The sequence below is a fragment of the Takifugu flavidus genome, chromosome 3 (assembly GCF_003711565.1).
Source record: "Takifugu flavidus isolate HTHZ2018 chromosome 3, ASM371156v2, whole genome shotgun sequence".
Lineage (NCBI taxonomy): Eukaryota > Metazoa > Chordata > Actinopteri > Tetraodontiformes > Tetraodontidae > Takifugu > Takifugu flavidus.
Window position 1 is genome coordinate 795,774 of NC_079522.1, and position 17,516 is coordinate 813,289.

General features: G+C 52.6%; 1 protein-coding gene and 1 long non-coding RNA gene across 7 annotated transcripts in view; one reads left to right on the forward strand and one right to left on the reverse strand.

Annotated features, from left to right (window-relative positions):
- The window catches only part of pcdh7b (protocadherin 7b), a 73,960-nt gene extending 70,522 nt beyond the window's left edge, over positions 1-3,438 (forward strand). For 3 of the 6 annotated variants that reach the window (XM_057026901.1, XM_057026900.1, XM_057026899.1), the window contains exon 3: positions 51-3,438. In XM_057026901.1, coding sequence (XP_056882881.1) covers positions 51-520 — 470 coding nt within the window. In that variant the 3' untranslated portion in view covers positions 521-3,438. The remainder of the gene's footprint in view (positions 1-50) is intronic. The other 3 variants (XM_057026902.1, XM_057026903.1, XM_057026904.1) reach the window with 2 other exon arrangements.
- LOC130522476 (uncharacterized) overlaps positions 1-17,516 on the reverse strand; it is a 205,570-nt gene that overhangs the window by 110,419 nt on the left and 77,635 nt on the right. The gene's annotated exons all lie outside the window — the stretch shown is intronic.

A 17,516-nucleotide genomic window follows, 5' to 3' on the forward strand; every position in this document is an offset into this window, starting at 1 on the left:
TGGAGAAAGGAGCCGTCTTACATTGGTTCTCTCTGTCTGCTTTGTTTTAGACGCCCGGCCGCTGCCTGACGTAGCCATGACTGGCAAATGCACCCGGGAATGCGACGAGTACGGCCACTCGGACTCCTGCTGGATGCCTGTGCGCACGTCGCCCGAGCGGCGGCCATCCAAGTCAACCACCACCCCACAGCAACCAAAGCTTTCCACCTTCATGAGCGGCAGCGGCAGCAGCAGCAGCTCGGAGCACCCAGGCAGCCAAGAGACCCTTGCTGTGGCCGCCATGGCCAACGGAGACCCCGCCGCCGCTCACATGATGGGAGACCGCAACCGCAACCTGCTCAACAAGAAGATGGCTTCCTCTTCCTCCTCCTATGAGGCCTTCGGTTCCCCCTCTTACAGCTCACCAGGAAGTGGAGAGGAGGTGCTGGGTCACCCCACGGAGGAAATCCCCCTGGCACCTACTGGGGAGTACAAGCCCACCTCCTGTGGTACTCTGACACGGCGAGAGGTTTATCTGTGAGTTGGGGGGATTAAAAACACCTGCTGGGCCACAAAAAAACAGGGCTTTTAAACTGTAAGTGTAGCTGGAAGCAAACAGCCACCCTTGTTTCCAATAAGGTGGGACTAAAATCTCTCCAAAGACTTTGAAAACGGCTCCCAAACGGAAAACTACCACCATTTCTGATAATATAGCTCCGGCCGTGACGTGAGACGTTGTAGGAGGAGGACCCGCAGGAGGCTGTCTTGCTGGCGAGTCGGGCTCATGGGGCCAGATCTGCTGCCTGACGGTCAATCTGTACAATAACCAACTCATTTTACACATACATGCATGCGCCACCCCCGGCCCCCCTCAGAGGACCCTTTTTCTGGTTTTTATAGGAACACATTTGTCCACGTGGACGACGTTGACTCCAGTGATGTGTCTCGTTATGCCTTTTTTTTTTTTTTAAAGATTCCAGCCGTAGTGTTCGGTGGCCGCTTCGTCACATAGGATCCGATTGTAGATCGGACTTGTGCCGTCCCCGGGTGTCGGCGAAAACTAAACTAGTTATGCAGATAAGAAAGACTGAGCTTTAAATACTCCGTCTCTTCAAAAGAACAGATTTGATGGAATTTGCTGCAACACCAACCCGGTCAGGACCCCCCACCCCAACGCGCCCCCTTCACCGGTGGACCGGCATTTGTACAAAAGTCAAGACTGGACTGAACCTGCAACACGCCTTCCTTTGCCTCACCACCTTTACGCCAAGTCCGCTTCTTTGTCTGACTAGCGAGGCTGGCACCAAAACACCCCCCCTCCCCTCCCGTCCCCTCAAAACTCTTCACCACAGCGCTACATATCATGGCGTTGGAGGATCCAGCACGCGGCGGCCTTGGCTCGCGTTGAGCCGCCATTTCAGAACTGGCTGAATCTCCCGGGCGAGCACAACGTGAGGCGTGTGGAGTTGAGATAGCTGTGTGGCGTGTGGGACAGATACGCGGTATAAATACATGTTTTTGGATGTGTTTGGTGTTACTGTAGATGTGTTTGTAGGGGTAGGTGGGCAGAACCACGGCCAAGTGGACCCTAAAAGAGCAGCGAGTTTTTACCCCCCAATCCTTTTGTTGTTGTGAGCAATAAACACGTAAACAACGTTCTCTCACTACTCCAGCCTTCACCGATCCCGTCGTCCCAGAGCCCTCATAGCGCTAGCGCCACGGCGCGGTCCAGAGCGCACGGCGGCCACATCTTTGAGCACGAATGTACGAATCAGCTCAACAGGAAACACTCGAAAAGCGTGGAAGGCTTTCCCTTCTAGTTTTTCTTACTTTACAGGTTCAACGCGAAACCAAAGCTTCGCTAACATGCTGAAGCGTCCCCCCCCGTTAGCTTTCCGGAAGGACTTCTGCTTTAAGTACAAAACACATCCCTGGAACCGGATTTTGAAGGACACATGTTGCGATGCCGTGCCCCCCCTCCCCCATCGACGGTGGCGTTCTCTTTCCCGCAGCTGCACACGGGCGCTAAGTCCCACAACTACTAACGCAAAAGAACCAGATGCAACGGAACTTTTTCTACGTTAGCTCAACCACTTCGATTCGACCAGAGTGGCTTTTTTTCTGTCGTTTTTTTGGTTCCGTTCCGGTAATCTATAGTCTGTAAGTACTACTCGTCGTTGAAAAGGAAGTGCTCCTATACTTATCAACTGTAAACATATATATTTACTTTCTACTGCACGTTTATGGGAACTTACTTCACGTACTGCGGAGGAAGAAGAACAAAAAAAACTGTAAAAGAAAATGTACAAAAAACACGAGAACCACCCTGTTGCTTGCTTTTGTTATACCCGAAGACACGTAGTCCAACTTAGTACGTCCACGAGTCCCATCCTGTCTTTTTTCATCTTTATACGATTGTCCGATATCACCAAATAAGTCTCATCAAGCATTATTTTAATCTTTGTGTTTTAGTTAGCGATCCCGCACAGGGCGTTCTTACAGGCTAACGGTCACACGTGGGTCATGACAGTGTTATACGTGTTTTTCTTTCTCTGGTACCATTTTGTATATTTAGATCGCTTCTGAAAAATGTCGAAAAGAAAAACGGTTAAAAAAAAAGATACTCGAGTGAATGCAAAATATGCAATTGTGCCTTTTTCTACCGATGGGTATGAGGAAACGTTGGGTTTTTCTCTTTTTTTTTGCAATGTCGGAAAGTGGGCGTGAAATTCCACGATGTCAAAGGCTAATCGGAGACAGCCGCTCAGCCCGATTCTGAAACTTTTCATCATTCCTAGCATCGTGCATTATTGGATGACTGGAGGTTAATCATTGGATATCGGGTTTCTATTTGTCGGTCGGGTTCCGATGAACAAACTCGTCTGACATCAGAGGTCAGCGTGCATGAAACAAGCTGAAGGACTGAGGTACACCACCGCGAAACGGTATCAATGCTAACCTGAAGGAAAAGGGGGGGGGGGGAATAGGGTTGGGGCGGGGCTTCAACGGAGAGCGGATGACCTAGCGCACGCCTAGAGACGTGCCGATATGGAGTATATGAACACCAGTGGAGGGTGAATCCCAGAGGCTAGCTGGAAGGCTAGCTAGCCACATGGAACACAATGGGGAGAAAAGGTGGGAGGCGTGCGCTCGGTCCCGCCTCTCCTCCACTCATATAGCCTTCACGGTGTGTAACGATGTAATATTAACCATAACCGTCTGTCCTGCGACTTGGATGTTGATATAGAAATCGAGGAATAAACTTATCATCGTTTAATATGAGTCACTATGCACGCAGCTTAGCTGAACATGGCAACGTGTATCGAACGCAAGTCCACTTCTATTTATGAGATATTTTACATAATTTAAGTTTTTTGCTTTTGTACAGGTTTGGTGTAAATAAATTGCTTGTCCTTTTTGTCTCTGCAGAAATTAAAATATAACAATGGTTAAACTGGTTTTTGGCCTCCTGGTTTGGCTCTTCTGGGGGGCGGGGCAGTTCATCCATTATTATTATTTTTCAACTAGCCCATATGGATGCTAGCGCTAGCCTATCTAGCTCATGGAATGAGCATTGTGGCTTGAAGGTGGTGACAGAACCTCTGATGGAAACAAGTGAATGAGAAAATTTTGTAAAACAGGCTAATCATGTAGGCCTTATTGTTGCTAACAGCTTAGCATGAACAGTCTATGACAAACTGACAGTGCTAACCCGTCTGCACCTTTCAGGAAATAGTTACACCGATTTAGTAGCTTTGATCTCCATTTCATCTCCAACACAGCTTTACTGAAATAACTAAGATTATGCTGAGCTATGCTAACATGAAGACCAGTTATAAATAATTGAGAAAGTTTTCCAAAGTCGATAATCTCGAGCTACATCTGTTGAGTGATAATTAAGTTTTAGTCACCAGTTGGCAGCAAAATAAATGAATCAAAATCCCCGACTAGATCTTTTAGCTAACTTGGTTTTTCCGTTGAATTTGTGGGAAAATCGATTATTTCTTTTCAAACAATAATTGGAATATTGAAGATGCTTTTTGTCCCGTTAAATTTCTGCTCCTCGCTCATAAATGAGGCGATTAATGAGTCGTTCCACAACTTTTCCCCCCTCAAACAGCTAATGTGATGCTACAAAAATAAGGAATAAAGTCTGTAATGACCTAAAAGGGAGAAAGTTGCTGCTGGTTCCAACTGGAAAAACAAAGTGATGCTAATTTAGATTTTCTGCCGCCCACTTGCAAAAGAAACAGCTTCTAAGCCCTGAATCCCGTTGCTAAGCTAACGCCCTGGTCGCCATCGAGTCCATTCTCAGAGTTTTAATAATTCAGGATATTTTTATCTCTTCGGGAGGAACGAAGACAAAACTAAACTCATTTAAATTAGGTTGAATTAAGGCAACATTTGCCAGCGTCGAAAACTCGTAAAAGAGGCAAACTCCCAAAACATCCCAGATCCCAGATTATTCCTCCGGTGCCGCGTGTTGCTAATAAGGGCTTTGAGAAATTGATTTTTCACTCATTTATTTACGGGGGGGGTGACTTTTTCAACGGATACAGGAATTTCTGCCCAATAACGGAGATTTTATCGCTTTTAAATAAATCCCGTCGGTGTTTTTTTCCAATGGAAAAGGCTAAGAAGTGGAAATACTCGCTGCCCTTGCCCCTCCCTCGGCACTGGAGCTTTACCTCACATCGGAAACTTGCACATCGGACGCGTTTCGCTAAAAAAGCAAAAAGATTTCCGAAAAAGTAGCAGATATTTTCTTTGGGATTAATTTCCAGCATTTGCCAGTTTAGCTTGTAAAAATATTGCCTTGATAATCAACTCAACCATCGCTAGTTTACGTGCTTAAAGCTACTAGCGCATAACTGGATTTGTTCATTTTGACATTAGCAATTGTGTCTCTGGAGGCCGAGTGAGACGTCTTAAACTCCTAGCATTCATCGTTTCCTCGTTGTCGTCCATCAGGCGTTTGCCTACCCAGGCCGGAGCAGCGCTAGCGGGGAGCCGTTCCGCTCCCGTTAGCATGCAGTCTGCCGGTCATTACGCCGACCCCTGCTGTCGCCCGATGGATTACCTGCAACTGGCTTTGACAGAGTTGTTCCAGCCTCGAGCTAAAAGGAACGAGCCGAACGCGCCCGAATGTAAACGCGCTCGATTTGCTCGGCTGAAGTCATTTGACAAAAATCCATACAGGTGTTAGCATTCAGAGCCGCCGCGTGATTAATGGGAGTTAATTCTGTTGGAGGGAGCGGAGCTGAGGGGATGACAAATAGACGGATTGTTGGGAGAAAGATTGAGGAAAAAGTGACTCGGATCGACTACCTGACCCCCCCCCCGCTATCAACACGCGGCCTGAACGTTAGCCAACGTTTAGCTCCAATGATGAAAAATACATCTGTCACTCACTCGTCTCCAAATTAGATTAGATTACAAAAATATGATGAATTGTTGTTGGCGTGTGAGAGAAGCTCAGCAAGTGTGTTTTCCTACAGTTGTGGGGACAGCTAGCATCAATTCTTTGGCGCAAATTCTGTCACATTGTTTTTTTTGGAATTTGGAAAAAAACATCCACATGTAATCCACATCAAAGCTCTCTTTTTTTGCTATCCTCAAGGCTAACACATGCTAAAAGCCTCCTCTCCCGCACCGCCGACGTTCCTTTTAGCTTCCAGCCGTCTTCCCGGCCTTCCGTCATCTTTCCCTGATCAATACCTCAGAACTGACCGACCGCGGCCGACTGGTCATTCACGCTTGCTAAATTATTTAGCCGCTTACTTCTGCTTTCGTCTGCATTGATTACTCGTGAGTGCTTCGCAGCGCCGCGATAAACTGCACTTATCTCCCGCCGCCGAGGTTAAGACAAAGTCAATTACCTTCCGAACGAGGCCCGTTCAAATTTAATGCATTTTTAACGTATCGCTTCCAAAGATTGGTAAAGGCAGCGCTAATTAAAGCGCTTCGTTCTGTTGCATGTTAGCATGCCGCTGCTAACTCCTCAGACAGGTGCCCGTTTGATGGGATTAGAGGACGATGTGAAGGAATTGGATGGAAATTTACATTTAATTCTCTGCAGCGCGGCTAAAGCTAATGGGTAAATCATACGCTGCAATTACGGGTCCTTTAATTCCTCCCCCCCCCCACTGAGGCCTGATGGATGTGTGGATCCTGAATGTGCATTAAAGGTGCAGTCAAATTAATTTGATACCGAAGGGCCGTGAAGGAGAAGCCCCGCGGAGACGTTCCTGCATCCAACTTTGACGATTAGAGACGATTTTCAGGAAAAAAATGTAAATGACTGTAATTTATTTCATATATATTCAAACATTGACATGCGCTAAAGGCAAAGAGGTGATTTAAAGGCTAACTTTAGCGTTTGCTACACTTCTTCTTCCAGATGCTAACTCATGTTAGCATAGCGGCTGAATGACCGCTGTGCCACGCGGGGTCAAAGTGCAGCACAGCTATACATTTCCGAGCCATTTCCATCTCCCGGTGCTCCGCTAGCTCTCCCCCCCCCCCCCCCGCTCGGACTCCTGCTGGAGCCGGCATGCTAGTTCGGACCGAGCCGGCATCAAAGGTGCAGATCAAAGCAAATTTAGGGTGGTGATGAAGGCTGGAATTAAATGCTAACCATTAAAGTAATCAAAGGCGCGTCTCAAAAGATCAACACATCTTTAAAAGAGTTGAAACAGATTAATTTATGAAGACAATTTAAGCTATACCGTTAGCATCAGTGGAAATTCAGTTATTTTTATTTTTGCCACCCGTCCCCTCGCCTCACCGCTTGACTGCGCTCATCAGCGGCTACACGCTAACAGGAACACGTGTAGGAACATAAACGAGCACATTGAGTCCGAACTGTTCAACTATTGATCCCTCGCTGAGCCTTAAAGCCGCCGCCGTCGGCTATTTACATCTCATCTGCATAGCAAAGCGACGCTGCCGCGACACCCCTGAATAATTCAGCGGAGGTGTATTTACATAAGGTTCAGCGCGCTGGGGGGGCGGCGGCCTCTGGACCGGCCTCTCTTGTACGCGTGACTTCGCCCATCTTCAAGCTCTAATTAATTGGCTAATTTCAGCCTCTGCTAAGATCAATAGACTCGGATAACACGATTCACGGAGGGAGAGAAGAAGAACAAAGATCTGGAGGCTAATTTTCCCAAACCAGCGGCCTTTAGCTTCAAAGCTATCAACCTAAACAGCCCTGTGAAGTATATAACATCTCTGTTTGGATGCGTTCTTCTGACAAGGTGGTTTTGTCGATGGGAAGATTTGGGTTAAGAGAAGGACGTTAGCATGCGGCAGCTATTGCGCCACCGCATTCCTGATTGATGTATTGGGGTTGGTGGCGAGGCTCCGCATCCTACGTAGCTTCCACCATTTTTCATGTGCAAACAGGGTCCGAGACGCGGCGTCCCGCGGGAGCTAACAAGACGTGGTAGGAGGAGCGCGCCACTCTTCAAGCTAGGCTAATTTTCCTGTCAGCGGAACGCCTCCCATCTGTGGAGTTCAGCAGTTTTACCGCTCAATGTGTCGGGAATATTGAACGCAAATCGAACGCGCGGCTGAACCGCGGTGACCGGTGGTTGTTGCTAGCCTCCCTCCATCTTCCAGGGTGGCTCAGGTCACACGGTGGGTTTCAATGCTACCGTTGGTATCTAGCGAGGAGCAGCTGTTTCTCAAGTCTTATGTTTAAAAATAACTTTTAGTGGCTGCTCCCCTCCGTCAGAACTCGTGCTGAAGATAATTAGCGCATAAACACACCGAGCTCACTCGTGCGCGCGCGCGTGCGCGGTGATGCTACACACAAACGCAAATGCTAAACCCACATGGATTTGATGACGCGGCGCCGAGGGAAACCCCAGGGAGAAGCCTGTCTTGACAAAACAAAACAGATGTTTGTGTGCACAGTGCCGTTATGCTAGCACCCACGCGCCGCGTCCCCTTATTAATCATGCGGCGCTGCTACGCGGGATCATTTTTTTCTTTAACTATTTTGATGTAATGTTTCTATTTCTGCGCCGTCGGTGATAAATGATGTGTTGGAACCACCTGGGAGGCTCCAAATCTATGCTAACAGGTTCCATCGTGTAGTTCAAGTCTATGTGTCAGCTGACTGCCACGGCCAGCCTGCCCTTGAGCAACACCTTCCATGTGAGGTTTTGGCATCGGTGTCACGAGACAGGAAGAATAACCGACTCGCTGAAGCAGTTTGGTATAAATAAGTGCCCGCCGAAGTGCTTTCCCGATGATTTTGGAGGACAGATGGCGAGAGCGCGGTACGCGCGATTAGCTTGAGTGAGGGACGGCGTCCGTTGATGGCAAAGTGCTGCGGTGGCAGTGGGGGAAAAGCTAAGGGTGATGTTTAATTCATGGGTCGATTTTGCAACTCAGAAAATCATCGGGTGCCTCCGAAGACGCGGACTGTGACAGCCGCGTTAGCAGGCAGCTCGCGACGCGCTAGCACCGAGGGGGGCATCGGACGGCTCTGCAAAATTGACTCAGAACCATTTTGAAATCTCATATCTCCATAAAAATGACTACAGAAGAGGCGGAGCCTACTCGACTTTTCAATTCCTTTCCCCTCAAAGTAGCATGAATGCTAAATGTGAATGTATTTGTAATGCTACTCAAACACTTTAGCATAACTTGGACCCGTCTGTAAACTCTGGTAAAACTTAAAACACGGCGGAGTAGAAGAGTCAAACAGACTTAAAACATAAAAAATATCCTTTCGGCAGACAACGTAGCATTGCTCCTACCGCTACCGTTGCCTTAGCCAGTTGTTGAACTCGTGCCCGTCTGGACGTCGCCGTGGCGACTCCTCCGACACTTGTCACTCAGGGCGGCGGCATTGACCTCAAAGCGGCTCATTTGTCTTTAGCAGCAAGGATGTTGACTCCAAACTGGCACATGGGATCAGAATCAGCTGCCAGCGGAGGAGCGCTAACACCCGCCCACGCTAGCACACCATCATTTGACCTGGCAGCACGCCGCGAGGACCCAGGTGACGGGACGAGAGCAGGGGCGGCAGGTGCTCCTGACAGGACGGGGCGGAGCCAGTGGGTCGAGGGGGCGAACGTTGAGGAGGAAGATACGTCAGGGCACAATTAGCATCCGAATCATTAGCTTAGCTTCAGTGGAAGGATGCAGATCAGGTGATTTACCTGCTGCCGAGCGAGCCGTCGCCCCGGTGATGGACGCCGGGGCAACAGAACCCTCAAGGTTCTGACAGGAAGTAAAGAACTCGGCTGAACTTTGGAAGTGAAGGAGTGAGGGAGGAAGTGAAGAAGTAAAGCAGGAAGTGAAGGAGTGAGGGAGGAAGTGAAGGAGTGAGGCAGGAAGTGAAGGAGTGAGGGAGGAAGTGAAGGAGTGAGGCAGGAAGTGAAGGAGGAAGTGAAGGAGGAAGTGAAGGAGTGAGGCAGGAAGTGAAGGAGTGAGGCAGGAAGTGAAGGAGTGAGGCAGGGCGGCTCAACGCCCGGTTTGTCATCCGGCTGACTCCGATCGTTGGGAAAGGTCGGCCGTCCATCATTTCAGATCGCGTATCACGCTTCTGCGGGCGGTTAGCTAAGTGGGCGGGGCCTGTGGCTGCAGTATTAGCATCCGAGAGGACAGCCGGCCGCCGCCAGAGTGGGGGATGAAGCCCCCCCCCCCCCCCAGACCCCAACTGTCAACAGCCCGACACGCTAACTTCCTTTAGCATCTTTTCTTTTTAATATAGCAGAGAGGTCAAGTATCGCTATGGCAACGGCCTTCCGTCTGGCCGTCGACTGAAGCAGATTGAAAACGGACTTTTAGGAAAATCCCTCTTCCGACACTGGAAGCGCTAAAACAAATCTCCCCCCTGGGGGGGTCGGAAAGCTACGCCGACTTGGCCCCCACCGCTCATCCAGCAACGGCGGATCGGCTGTTTGTCTTTCCTGCCGCGTCCCTCCATCTTCATGGGGGGTGGGGGTGGGGGGGGGTGGGGGGGGGGGGGGGGGGGTGGGGGGGGGGGGGGGGGGGGGGTTCCCTCAGCTCCTCCGACGGCACAATGGGGCGAGAATAAAGGAGCCCGCGGGTGATAAATGGCGCCCGTCGCCGTCCACGTCCTTCTCATATAACCTGGGCATTAATTACAACTATTGGAATTGCACCGTCATCAATACCTGTCTTTGCCCAGCGAGTGTGTGTGTGTGTGTGATAGTGTGTGTGCGTGTGTGTGTGTGTGTGTGTGTGTGTGTGTGTGTGTCCCATTTGGAAGAATTTGATCTTGACTTTAAAACTTTAACTCGAGCTACGCGCCTGAAACACTCTGGCGCTAACACGCGCTAATGCTGATGTTAGCTTCTCTGAACCTCTGAATGTAGGTTAGCTTCATCTGCCGACTCAGCGACAGCATCGTTCGGAGGAAGGTGAAAGGAAAAACTAACGTGAAAGTGACTTTGCTCCGGAAAACTCGGACCATCTGGCTTGTCACTTGACCTGAACCTCCGCGTTGGCTCCTCGTCCGCCAACCTGCGCCGTAGCAACGCCGTCGTCCTCATTTAATTACAAGCGGATGCTAAGATGGAGCCGCGTTGGCACAATGGGGCCATGAATGAGCGGGTGGAGGGAAAAAGAAGTTAGCCGAGTTTTTTATCTCACGGCGAAGCACCAGGACGTGAAAAGCTAAAGGCTAGCACGGGGGGTCTGAGAGTCACAACTCAAGATGGAAATTTGTGTAAGAGCATGGAATGCTAACATGTCAGCAACCCAGACCCTTTTAAGCTAGCTGCCTTGGTCCCTCATTTCCTCTGTCACCCAGCATCACTGCGCACTGACTTAGCTTTAGCAACAGCTTAGCTACAGAAGGACAGAACGTGAAATATCGGTGTTTCGGACCAGCGTCTTCTTTGTTTCTGTCCTCGTCATATCGTGAATAAAAGGGCTACCTAGCGCCCCGCGCGAATACGCGGCATTATTCACGTAGAAAAGCGAGATGTCGAGAGTCTGCGTGTATCGCAGATCGAGGCCGATACGACTTCACGTTCGGATAAATCATCTTGAACGGTGGAAGAGCCGCTACCAGAACGTTGGCTGGAGCCTCCCGACCTTCTCGGGTCTCTGGAGCGAAGGTCGTGGATCAGGAGGAGGAGCCGCTCTGGTCTTGGATCGAGTATCGATCAGATCACCAATCTACACGAGTGATCACCGATCCGCTTCGTTCTGGGCCCAGGAGAACCGTATCAGACCAGTTCCACCTGCCCCCCCTCCTCACAGCCACCTAGCTAGAGCGGCCCCTGGAGGAGGCCCCCAGGACGCCGTTTCCTGTCTTTACTCCAAACAACCCCCATTTAGGCGACAGCGGCTAAACGAGAACGTGCTAATTGGATTGGCGTTTGACAAAAGGCAGATTTGACTTCATGCTAATGTGATTGTGCGTCTCCCTCCCTCGACACTCGCGGACCAGAATGAGGTGGGTGAGCGCCGCGGTTTCCGCCGCGAGCTAAAGCATTTTTGTTCTGATGTCTACAGATGTTCTCGTTTTCAAGAAAAGCCCCCCCCCCCCCCTCGCAACTACGCGCTCCCAAACAACAGATTTGCTAATTGAAGCCTCTGAACTCATCCTTGATTAGCCGATGTCGCGTCCACGTCGATATCGAGCTTCCTCTTGGCGGCCGTCTTCATCTCCGCCTGATTTGTGTAAAACCCTCTCGCGCTCTCGGACTAATCAACCTTATCTGTTGTCGGAGGCTGGAGCACCACCCAATTACAACCTCGCCGGATCTGAGGATGCTAGCCAGCGCGCGGGCGTTGCGTCCAATCGCACATCGGCCCCATCGACTCGGCTCCCTAATCCCGCTCCGAGGATCAGGCGGCGTCGATACCGAGGTTGATGCACTTCCTCTTCCCCCAGACTGATGCTACGGAACATAGCGCCGGAGCTACGTCATCCCGGAAATGTGGTTTTTGCCGAGGAGGAAATGGAAAGCCGTTTTCCTCTTGTCGTAAACAACCCCCCCCCCCCCCCCCCACTGCCGGGTGAAATCTCCCAACATCTGGCCCCACCGAAGCCCCGCCCCCTCCCGCCCCCTCCCGTGCGGTCCGCACTCGCTGCAGAAGCTAATTAGCCGCGGAGAGCAGATGAGGGCAAAGAGACGACGACCCCAGATAGACTCAGAATCGGATTTTCTTGGCCTCTACAGACGACCCACATTCAGTCTAAAAATAGCACTTCCTGTCGTCGCTGCGTTCACGAGATTTACCGCTTCCTGTCGTGGGTGCTCGCGATCCCCTGATGGCTCTGCAGGGGGGGGGGGGGGGGTCTGGACACGTCCCAGTTGGACGGACAAGTCAACGTTTGAGGGTGGAAGACTCTACAAATCCGCTTTGTTAGCATACCGAGCTAGCATCCCAGGTGTTCCCGCCGCTGCCTTAAACCCAAATTGAAGAGCTGAGCTGCATAAACGTCGGTTTATTTACTGAAAATCTCAACCTTTCCGAGGACCTCGTCGATTCCGAGGGCAGAATTCCAGCACTGCAGCACCTGTCAGCGAGCTAATCTATGAATATCGATTCTCCATCTGTCTCCGTCCTGATAAGCAGCCGGAAAATGCTAATGCAAGCGCAAAACTTCCAGAGTGGACGGAGCCCAGCAGGAAGCCGGCAGACGGGAGTGCGTTTGGTGGACTTGTTTACGGCTCCCACGTCTCTAAGGACTCGCGTTGCAGCTAGCGCTGGCTTGTTGCTACCTGACACCAGTTGCTAGCGCCTCTCCTCACTGGTTGCTACCCTCGTTCCCGCCAGTGAATCTTTGGAGCTATTTCAGTGTTGAAATGTTAAAAACCTTCGTTCCCCCAGACGAGCCGAGACTGCTGACTAGCGCGATTTGCTAGCTGAGAGCGAGAATGTTGGTCTCTCCACATGACCCCTGCGGAGTCTGCACTGCGACACGCCAACACCCCCCCTCCCGGGGCAATTCTCCGGGGTCTCTGGGACAGTGTAAGTCCTCACTTGAGCCTTTTCTACCACCCACCTCTAGGGGGAGACTGGGTTAGCCTAGCTTCCGTAGCGCCTCCACTCCAGTTACTGGAATCGAATTAACTACGCAACATTAGCAACGCTGACAAATGCTAGCGGGTGATTCAGAGTCGAGATTTTTTTTTTTTTTTTTTTGATTGTACAATATTTATATTGCTCGAAGTCGCCCAAGCTAACACGTTGCTAACGCCACAACTTCTCCGAAGAGTCCTGGACTGCATTAATCCCCTAACCTTTCCCTCACGCCGTGGAGGGAGCAATTTGCCCGATTCTGTAGCCGCCGCGGGTGGCTCGGCACCCGATGACATCTCCCGCTGCGCGCCCAGCGTCGGGGGCCAACTCGCTCCCTGGGGGGGCGGAGCTTAAGATGCCAGAATGGAGACGGGGGGGGAAAAGGGGGCCGCCAACACCTGCTGCAGCAGCATTGTGCTGATTAAGGGAGAATTTTGACTCTCGGCCGACATGAGCAGACGGAGGGGAGGAGCGAGGGGGGGGCGGGGGGGTGGGGGGGGCAAAGGAAGGATGAAGCTAGCGGGGGGGTCGGAGCAGTGGGGGCGCGACAAGCCTGGAGTCATTTGTATTCCAGCCTGATATCAGGGAACACAGTTGTTGTGGGTGCTGTGCAGATCGCTGGGGGCTCCAGCTAACACTGATGCTAGCTAAGCTAATCCCAGTGAGAGCTAAACCCAGTGTCTTTCGAGGCCTTCTTCCAGACGACTGCCAGAAATCAGATTAGCAAAAGTTAGCGATAGCGCTGAGCTCAGGGGTTTTCGACCCAGAGCCTTTTCTCCCATTAGCGAGTTCGTGGTTGATGTTCGGGCGGGCGCGAGGGTCCGTAAACAGCCGCGCGCACGCTAGCAGAGCCGTTGTAAACAGAATAATTCCATTATTTCGACTCAGCCAATTTCAAAGGCTAATCTGCAAAGTTCGACTGCAGCAATTATTTTCACTCGCCGACTTGCGTGTTAATGAAGACGAAATATCTCGCGTGGCGGCGCGACGACGCCGCGACCCGCCGCGCTCGCCGTCCCATGATTAACCCCTTCCTGCCCCGTTCAGACGGGCGGCATTCCCTTTTCCTTTACAGGATTAAAATTACAAGCTAATCGGGCCTTTTTTCTGCGTTGGTGTAAGCTGCTAATCACCGTGTTCGGCTCGTGCCACGCCGGGCTTCATTAGCAACCCCCCAAAACCCTCAAACCAAGCGGGTTCCGAGATGCTACTGGGAACCTCCCAGATCAATTGATTGTGACTCATTAAGCCGATGTAATTAGCCGCCGCCCGATAGGAGAGCCCCCCGGTTGCCGTGGTGCCGCTGGTACCGTCGCACAAAACCAAAAATGTGTTAGCTTGGGCGGCTCCTTAGCGGCGCGGCGTCCGTTTACAGTAAGAAGCTAGCCGTCCCTGTAAAAGTCAAAGGTATGCGCTAGCATACGAATCATTTGTCAAAGGCTATTAGCATTTAGCGCGGCGTGGAAAGGTTAAACTGCCGGCTGCAGCCGCCAAATAATACAATTTTCACTTAATACGCGACGGAATGAAACGACGTCTCCTCCCGCTCAAATCGACCCGGCTGGGATTAGATTGCCGAGTCGAAAGCATTTTATCCTTCAGTGGCTCGGATTCGGCGGTTCGGGGCGATCCGTGGTCGGGGGGGGGACATAATTACGAAATCTAGTCGAGCCTAACAAAACAGCACTGGGAGCTGCGGCCGCCGAGCGTCCCTTTCTGTCACCGCCATTATTCCCGGGAGGAGGCGGGAACGACTTTGTTGTGATGGTGAAGGAGCGGCCGGGGAATCGTTTTCAGGAGACGAGGCCGCTCGCCGGATTACGGAACGCCGCTTCTTTACGGGAGCCGTCCAAGGCGTAATGTTCTCGGAGCCGCTTCCGTTTCAATTAGCTGGGGAAAAGATCTGAGGCACACAGAGATCATCGGGAATGAAGCTCTCCGGGAGTCCCACGACGGGTCCGGACACCCACGGGACAGGGGGAGGGGCCAGACCTGGGGGCCGGATGGCTCCCGCTCCCAGGGGGTCTTCAGAGACAAGGTGGCCCCCAAGAGCAACGACCTTTGGATACCCGATACGTGGGGGTCACCGCAGGACGCGTGCTAGCATGAGCACCTAGACGGGGGAGACGCTCATCAAGCCACATGAGCGGGCGCTAATCGAGCTAATCGAGGAAGAAGAAGAATCGACGATAATCGCCGTCGTTTGGGATCCTTCCCGAAACGACACCAAATCAGAACCCGGCAGGATTTTAGCCGCGAGGCGCCGCCTGGTTCTGGCTCGCGCGGCCCCGGTCGACAGGACTTGCTGGGCTTCTCTAGCCCACGTAGGGGGGCAGGAGTTCCACCCCAGGGGGTAAAAATAAGCGCGATGACCTTATTAGGTGGTGAAGAAAAGCTGCGGCAATTTTTTGGACTTCCTCAAGGAACCCTTGATGATATATAACAGCACTTGGCAGGCGAGTTAATTATAAGCTAGCCCCTCTCAGAGGAGGGGGCCACCATCTGAAGTGTGTGTGTGTGTGTGTGTGTGTGTGTGTGTGTGTGTGTGTGGGCAGTGAGGAAACTGTAGCACTGTTATCCAAACTGTCAGACTCACTTTCCAAAGAGTGGCTTTGACGCCATCAGCCACCACACCTCTCGGGCTAACGCTCTCATTAGCGGAGGCGGCGCGCGCGCTACAGCAGGATGCTAACCGTCACGGCCACCGGCCGCTCCACAAACACCCAACCACATTCACAACGGAACAAATTCTGACTCTCGAGATCCGCGCGTCTGCGTTTGCTAACACTTATTGTAGCTAATCTCCCCAGCAAACAGACAAGAGCAGCGGCAGCTGATCCAGTTTAGCTTTGGCGGCTACGGCCCCGACTTGTCTTCCATCAGTCCAAGTTGCTTCAATAAACGTCGTCTCGTCTCGCACGTTTAATCCAAACAGCTGTTAGCTTCCTCCTCGGGATGCCCTCAGTCCTTCCGCGGGGGAGCGAGGAGCCGTGGGAGGAGCAGGATGGCTAATCCGCTCCCTATACGGGGAGGGAAATGACCTCGAGGGATGCTAGGATGTCAACCGCTAGTTAGCGGCGCTGTTTGGGTTGTTACCGACCGGCGTCCAAATGTCTCCGTCCCAAACAGCTGCGGCTATCTGGAGCGCGAAAGATGCGGCGCGTTGAATTTTTGATGCGCAGGATGTTCGGACGCAGGCGGCGTGAATAACGGCGGCGGCGCCGAGGGGGGGGGGGCGGCGCCCGTCCGGCGGGTGCGACCTTCTCGTGTGTTCGCCGAGGTCTCGCACACTTCCTGTCCTCACCCAGAAGGTCTTTAACGTCCGTCCTACCGGAATGGTGACGTGTGACCATCGAGGTGCGAGTGCTAAGCTAATACCCCTGTCAACAGAAATAGCTCAGAGCTAGATTAGCTTGTCTCCGTTCCCGCCGAATTAGCTCACGCTAACGCGAGGAACCGCTGCCCGACTCCAGCGCGTCAACCGTTAGCTCTGTTAGCATCTTTCATTTGGAAGAACAAACCAAAATATCTGCGGACGCTAATTGCTGGATTTGAGGAGAGCGGCGGCTCGAGGTTTCAAGGCAGCCCGCAGGAGCAAAGCATGCTGGGTAAGCGCTGGCGTCCAAGGGCAGGACCGGGCGGCGCCCGTCGCCTGGCTGCTAAAGAGGCGACGGGGCCCGCGGCGCCCTCCCCCGCCCACCCGCGGCGCCCTGCTGGTGCCCAGGTGCGGCGGGTGCCCCCCCGAGGTGACAATGGCGGCCCCACGCTGCTCGCCAAGCTGTCCCGCCACTTCCTGGTTGAGTCCATTCAGGAAGGGGGGGGGGGGACGTTCCAGACGGAGAAGCAGGAGGAGCGAGTGGAAGGTGAAACCGGCGGACAGAACCGGAACGCCGGGGACAGCGGAAATTCCAAAGCCCGGCGCCACCGTGAGGCACGTTCCCGACGGGAGGACGCGCGGGTTGTCCAGTGCGCTGGGTCGGGGGGGTCGGAGCGGGAGAGGCCTCTCCACATCCATTTGTCCTGTGGGGGTCCGGCTGAGTGGGGGGGGCGATGCTGCTCTCAACCACATAATTGAATCTCCAACCACAAAGTGGCGCCGAGCCGACCTTCTGCTGCGGACCGGCCGCCGACCACGCGGGCCTGGGGGGGCGTTTTTGGCCCTGGGGGGGGGGGCAGATTCTCCTCCCCCGCCGGAGGGGTCGAGGGGACGCTCCTACGCTTCCCGTCCTCCGCCTGTCCTCGCGCTGGCCGCTGTCCAGACAGCCAATCACGTTGATGCTTCGCCCCCCCCCCATCGCTCCACTGCGACATCACTTCCTCCTGCAGTGTGGGGCAACGTCCAGGAATCCACGGAGACGTTTTGGGAGACGGCCAAGACCTGCGGAGTTGGAGCGCGTCGGCCCTCAGAGGCCCAAACCCTTTTCTCACCGCCACCGTGGAGGCGGAGCTCTTCGGAGTCACCCGACCACCTCAACACCCCTGGCAGCCTAAAAACTGGACGCTTCTATATCCAC